The sequence below is a fragment of the Diadema antillarum genome, unplaced genomic scaffold (genome assembly GCF_040938485.1).
Source record: "Diadema antillarum isolate AM-2024a unplaced genomic scaffold, OU_Dant_1.0 scf00000151, whole genome shotgun sequence".
Classification (NCBI taxonomy): Eukaryota; Metazoa; Echinodermata; class Echinoidea; order Diadematoida; family Diadematidae; genus Diadema; species Diadema antillarum.
The window spans coordinates 1,300,843-1,307,760 of NW_027271040.1; the positions used below are offsets into that span (position 1 = coordinate 1,300,843).

The following is a 6,918-nucleotide window of genomic DNA, read 5'->3' on the forward strand; positions in this document are numbered from 1 at the left end:
TATATATATATATATATATATATATATATATATATATATATATCGCTTGTGCGTGCAAATTGAACGAAAATATAGGTTAAGAAACATCGGAAATATCATAACGAGCACTGACGAGTGTATGTATTGTCCTCACTTCTCCCTCCTGCACACACACACACCTGAACACAGCACAAACAAACGACACATTTAGGAACAATTCTCTTGCATGTGATACAGAGCGTTTATTCATTCAAGATTTTCATTTAAAACGTGCATCTTGGGTTGACCCACATTATTTGGCGAGTCTTAAACTGGCAGTGACATATAAGGGAAGATCGTTTCAACAAGAGCACTCTGTTCTGATTAAATGCTATCTACCTTTTTTTTTTTTTTGGTGTGGGGTGACGTAATACTATAAGAGTGTGTGTTTGTGTTCTATGGTATGTGTTTGATAGTGACTGTATGAATGTGGGCATTGGGATATGTGTGTGCTTGTATGAGTGTGTGTTTACATCTGCCATCTGCGTTGTGATACTGACACACTATGATTCCAAATGTTACATCGAGGCATTTGCTAATCTGCCTGTTATCTTTCTCCGTGTTTGATGATTTTGCATGGTCAGGTTTCCTTAGCGAGCAAAGACAGAATTTACAAAGTAGATACAATCGTCATGTCTGCTACAAAACATACCAGATTGCCAACGATACTTGTTATTAGACCATTAGAAAAGTTCTGTTAACATTCGACTACTAAAGTGCAAGAGGCAAGTTTACATTTCATGGAAATCATAATGGATGACAGAGTGGATATGAAGCAAATTTTTCCAGACGGAACGCACAAGTTCGTGCCCTAAATAGTAGATGTGTCTGCGATGTCTTTCAGCAATGGAAGTATAAGTTCCTTTATAAGGATGATATATTTTTTATTGAAATCGGACTTCAGATTTCCATTTTTATTGTAGGTCAATGAAAAATAAACATATTATGAAATATGAAAAAGTTTACAGTTCTCTGAGGAATCAAAAGATCATATTAATGAAAATTGCGTTTAAATAATGAGAAATCCCAATTAAAGCGATCCTTTAGTAAGATCCGCCTTTTATAAGGATTACATTGCTTTATTTTGTTTTTGGATATCTCGGTCATTTCAATTTTATATTTCTCTTAGACTTCCACGCTCTTTGATATTTCATACGTGGTTGTTTATTATCTCGTAAAAAAAGTCAATGCTGAATCCCGATCTTAACCAAAACTATACCATCCCTAAGTCATGGTGGGGACGATCGCAATCATAATATCTCTGTCTTCAGACATGATAAGGGATACTTGATACTTAATACTGTAATCCCTCTCGCTGCTCCAAGAAGCTATACTGGTATGAACTACACGTGTGTGCCATTGGGAGGTGCCACGGTGATGATCTCTATTTACAATAAAAGTGTGCGCTGTGCGAGTAAAATCTGAACGCATCCTTCATTAAAGGATGAGGGATCCAGAAGAAGGCTTCGAGGTTGTAATACAGGGGAGAGCAGCTTCTCTGAATGTTGTCAGGGTGGTGGCATGCACAACTTGACTAGGACATGATGTCAGAGGGCAGTAGATCTTTTTCTCATGTTCTAACTGGTTGACAAACAAGAGTCCCATAAACAATCATGAACGTAGAAGATAGTCAGATAAGATCGTCACCTTGTGATGCTTTTAGTTTACAGCAGTCTTTTCCTACGCCCTGGACGGAATTCAACAACAAAACAATTCAGGACACCGAATCACAGCCTAGAGGAACACATCATTCACCTGGTTCGATGTATTTCAAACATCAATGCTCGAAAGTTCTATTGATCTCGTGTCTGGCTCTAGTGACGTCACCACTGAAACTCGGCGGTATGCCAGAATCTCCCGGATCTTCGTCCAAAGAGACGGAAAACGGCAGACCTGCAGGTAACCCTTCAGCTTGTTGGCATACGCCGCGTTGGTGGCGCCGTAGATGAAAGGGTTGAGGGCGCTATTCACGAAGAGCAACATGTTCGAGGTCAGGTCGAGGAGTAGGCCCTGGCACGACGACACCTCGTCCACGGCTTCCAGGTACATCTCGATGGCGTGGTGGACCCCGGCACAGAAGGCGAAGACGACGACGGTGGTGATGACCATTCGTAGGAGCCCCATTCTCTGGTTTTTCTGGCCGCGATGATGAACTGACCCACTGATGGTCGCTAAGTTGAGTGGCGATCGCCACATCGTGCATACGATGACCGTATCACAGCCTGCGATGACAAGGAGGGGGAGGAGGTACTCGGTAACCACGATGACGGCGTAAAGGATTACCGGCTTAAAATATTCCTCGAAGCTGAAGATGACACTGGCGAAAGCAATGGAACCTGTGAATATTTTAAAGGCAAAAGGAGGAACATAAATACATATATTTTAGAAAAACACGTAACTTTGAGTCAGGCTAGTGCAAATATACTTGAAAATTTTTGATCTCCCAGAGTGCCCTGGCCAAAATTATATGCTGCACTGGCAGAAACCCATCTACGCCAGGCAATGCCAGTGTTTGTCTGTTTGTTTATTTGTTAGTTTCATTTCCATCCGAGAAGATGAATACATAACTCATATTCAGCTGCACTTGCTGGTCTTCCATGGGGTCAAGTTGAATTTGAGGAAGGGCCACTTTCTCGGCCTAAGTGCAACCTGCTCTTGCGATGAATGAATGGAACGGAATGGTATTATGTTATGAGTTGTGACTTTCTCACAGGGAATCTCCATTTTATGTCTTATCCGAGGGACAGAGTGTTTTGCCTCTTTCTAGAGGGGACGGTATGATTATATACACAAAACAATGCTCAGATAGACTCGGGAATCGAACCCGGGTGCTTTGGATCTGAAAGCAGAGGCGCTACCAACTGAGCCAAATCTGAGAAGTGAGGCAAACATCATGCTTTAGAAAAGTAGGCACAGCAGGATGTGGGGGGGGGGGGTGGGGTATCGGTGGACCCTGGATCTTGAATTGATAACCTTGTCCATTTTACTACAGTGAACGCAATGTTAGACTTTGTATTACCTGCCCATATTGTGACGCTCGTAATGACGGCGTTTCGTTTTCTCCGATAACTCCTCGAAGTCAGCGGATGAACGATTGCCAAGTATCGATCGATAGTAAGAGCCACCAACATTCCACATGTCACACCCATTGAAACCTGTTCAAAGACAAGAGAGGGGAAGGTATCAATTCTTGATCGGGAAACGGAAGGACAATGCAATGATCGATGACAAAAACCGATACTTATTCGGAATAAATTATTTAGCGACGGAGATATTTTTCTTACTGCCTTTGGTAATTGCTGCAAGAGTACATTCTAAGAAGCTACCGAAGAGCATACAAAATTGGGGCTCCAAAACTTTAAACAAAAGCGTTATCTCAATCACAACCACACGATCTATTGTTCCCCTGAATTTTGAATGTGACTTCGTGATAAAGTGTTATTACAGATCTTGCACTAAATGAGTGCAAAAAGGGGTGTGGGAGGTTTATCATGTATCTATCATGACGAAATCTGCAAGTTCCGAGACTTTGTGTGCGTATGTGCGTGTGTATGCGTGTGTGGCAATTTGATGGCAACCAACTCTGATATATAGATGCTAAAAGCTGGGTTCAGAACGTTTCTTATGAATTGGTATGCATTGTGCAGATATTTGTCATTGAAGCTACGTATTCGGCGAGTTGAAAACCTAAAATAAGCTATGACAATTATTGGGGAGGGGCATGCATTTGACAGACGAAAAATTTTTACGATAAAAAGACACAAAACGAAAATTGGATTTCATATTCAGCAATTAAAAGACTGCATGTTTTTTTTTGTGTGTGTGTGTGGGGGGGACTGAATAAAGCTGTTTAACAGTGATTATAATCGATGAAAATTCATACTGCAGATGCGCCACCAGTTTGAAGTAATATAAACCGTTTTTCCCTCTCTGTTATATATTCCCACTACATTTCCCTTTGCTTCCGATTCAGATAAGATGATCATAGAGAGTTTTCACAGATGAAAATAACGGAAGTGACGGAGACCATGATATCACAGAGACATCCATCCAAATGGCAAACATTGAAAGTATTGAAAGAATTATTGAAGAAAATGGATAGCTAATATCAGAAAGATGCAGTTATGGTAAGGACAACAAATGGGTATGAGAATTATCATGCTTTCACTGTTATTAAAATATTGTTATAATCGTTATTACTATCTTTATTGCGATAGTGATCTACTGATATAGCAGCCATACTCAAACAAGAATGGTGATGATAATAATCAGAACCTACCAGATGCAGATATCTAAACGCTCGAAACACTTTCCATGGAAATGGAAATTGATCGAGGTAGAGGGCAGGTACGATCACGGATGCAATGTGCAGCGATCCGCAGGTCGACAGGAATACGACGTCAGCGAAGGCCAGACTGGCCACGTAGCAACTCGAGATCGTCCGTTGTTTCCTCAGCGCCGAGACGATGACCAGAATGAGAATGTTACCGACGAAGCCGGTGACGATGACGATGGTCAAGAAGGCGGAGAGGATGACGAAAAAGATATGACTTGCGGATTGACTACGATCATGGCCATCACGAGCGTCTGTCAAAGCCGATTCATTAACCTCCCACGACCAACCTTCATCGTGGTGTGCCGTGGTATTCCGACTGTGGACAAAACAGGACACCAGTTCAAAAGCGATTTTCTCTTCTTTGCTCATGTTCAACAAGGTTTACAATTTCACAGTAATGATTGAAAATGAGAACACAAAAGAGTACCACACATTGAGCCGTCTTTTCTCCCTTCGGTCAAAAGAGACTTCCGTAGTCAGGTAAAATCAGTTGACATCTGTCCCGGATATAGAGGCGAGAACGACTTTTAAACCATCATCAATATTATGATCCATCAAAGAAAAGATAGCTGATGCTAAATATGCCGTACTGGTAATCGATCGTAAAACTGTTTCTCGTGAAGGTATTTGACGGGTACAATTTGCGGGTACTTTCGTGCCATCTCGTTTAGACAAGCAGCTTGATATGACATCAATCCTTGCTCGTGTTTTTGTGGGTTCCTCGAATGCAAAAAGGAAATTAGTCCATCTCTTGGTTGACAATACCTCCAACGAAGATTTTAGTACTTGGCTAGAAAATACCATCACGATGGTTGTAGTGCATTACCAGAAATGCAAATCATCTACATTTCTCCATTGATATTTGAATATGATCCCCGACATCCCAGGCGCCTGAACTTGGACATTGGTCTATCGGACTAAAATAGTAAGGATCGATAGCCCAATGTTTATTGTCTATGGGAATCATCGCCATAAACACAACGTACAAGCCCACAAAAAGTTTCGGGCAATTAACTGGAAGCGAAAGATATTTGAATACGCAAATAAATTTAAGAATTAAAGAGGAGACGAGTAAATACATAAATACATAAATACATTTGCTGAGTAAATATTTATATACATTGGTGAATGCATAGATAAATGGCTATACTGTACAACAATTGTCTCATCACAGTCAATCTTTGAACATAACGTTTTACATAAATATGAACAGGTGCAGCAAAATAAATTAATGTAAAACAATTATAAGAATACAGTGAGAAAAAAATCAAGTGAACGCTAATTCCTCTCCCTATCATGACGTGGCAGATCTTTACAGTTCCATTTTTTTTTCTAATTTTAAAGTACAGATCAATTCAATTCAATTCAATTCAATTCAATTCAACTCAATTCAATTCAATTCAATTCAATTTAATTCAATTCAATTCAATTTAAACCTTGTTTTCAATACCACAGATTCTTTCAGGCATAACATTTACAACAAATCGATACAAATATTTAGACATACATTTAATTGTGAATTAAAAGAATGAAAATGAGCCAGTCCTTTCCTTGTTTTTTTTTTTTGTTGTGAAATCATTTGTTCGAATTTTTTGTATATCTAAAAAGAGAGGCCCGTCTAAAAGACAACCTTTTAGAGATGTGTTACAATCCATATTTTAACTTACACTAGAAGAAAAATAAAGAAACGGAAGCACACGGAAACACACGCTCGGGGAAACAAAGACGTGGACAAAACAAACAGCAAGAGACACTGGGATTTAAAAGGCAGGAAGAGATAAAACGAAGGGCTATACAATAGGGGGGAAAGTAGGGTCCTGCATTTCATGCAAAGAAATTACAATATCACTGGCATCTGGATGGGCACAGTTATTGCATCAAATGCAAATCATAAAATAAGCTGAGTTTAAATTAAAAACAACATAATTCAAACAGTATAATGTAAATCAAGGTTTCTCTACTCTTAATAGCAGGATTTAATTCTGTTTCTTTTCTTTTGTTTTTAGATGATCACAAAATTGATTCCAAAAACCTGAATCTGCTTATGAACAAAAGTATTCTAGATAATGGTGCGAAGTAAAGACAAGTGAGGTTCGTTAGATCGTCCGACAAATAATTTTTATGGTCTCCACGAACTCTGTTATTTCTACAAAATACTTTTAGCAAGTCACTGTTTTCGAAATGGTCCTGATTCATAAAGGAAAACTAAAAAAAAAATAAAGCATTGTACTTCATGTCCATCCAAAATATACATTATTCAGGCTGTACATAATGAATTCCCTGGAAGTACAAGTCATATAGTGTAACACACTGTATATGACTGTAATATAATGAAAGACATAATTCATACTTTGCCAGAATGACAAAAATAGTGACGGGAAAGAGTGATCAGCAGACACCTGACAAAGAAGCAGATCCTTTAAGATGTGGATCACTCATAAACAATAACAAATTCACCCAAAATTTGTCTATGTACAGCAGCTAGATCATTTGATAACTGAATGGTGCAAGTACATGTTTATCTAAAAAGCATATAATTGTGACCTTTCATAGATAACATGAAC

At 39.1% G+C, this 6,918-nt stretch overlaps 1 protein-coding gene across 1 annotated transcript; it reads right to left on the reverse strand.

Annotated features, from left to right (window-relative positions):
- Positions 1-1,788: 1,788 nt before the first annotated feature.
- On the reverse strand, positions 1,789-4,723 carry LOC139721827 (galanin receptor type 1-like). Its single transcript, XM_071633146.1, has 3 exons — positions 4,298-4,723; positions 3,038-3,173; positions 1,789-2,354 (listed from the first exon to the last, which is right to left on the reverse strand). The coding sequence occupies exons 1-3, from the start codon at positions 4,721-4,723 to the stop codon at positions 1,789-1,791; spliced, it is 1,128 nt and encodes a 375-aa protein (XP_071489247.1).
- Between the last annotated feature and the right edge of the window lie 2,195 nt (positions 4,724-6,918).

Coding starts and splice junctions, on each gene's coding strand:
- LOC139721827 (XM_071633146.1), bottom strand. CDS start 4,723: ATGAGCAAAGAAGAGAAAATCGCTTTTGAACTGGTGTCCTGTTTTGTC. Junction 3,174..4,297: donor CGTTTAGATATCTGCATCTG/GTAGGTTCTGAT, acceptor GTCTTTGAACAG/GTTTCAATGGGTGTGACATG. Junction 2,355..3,037: donor GAGCGTCACAATATGGGCAG/GTAATACAAAGT, acceptor AAATATTCACAG/GTTCCATTGCTTTCGCCAGT.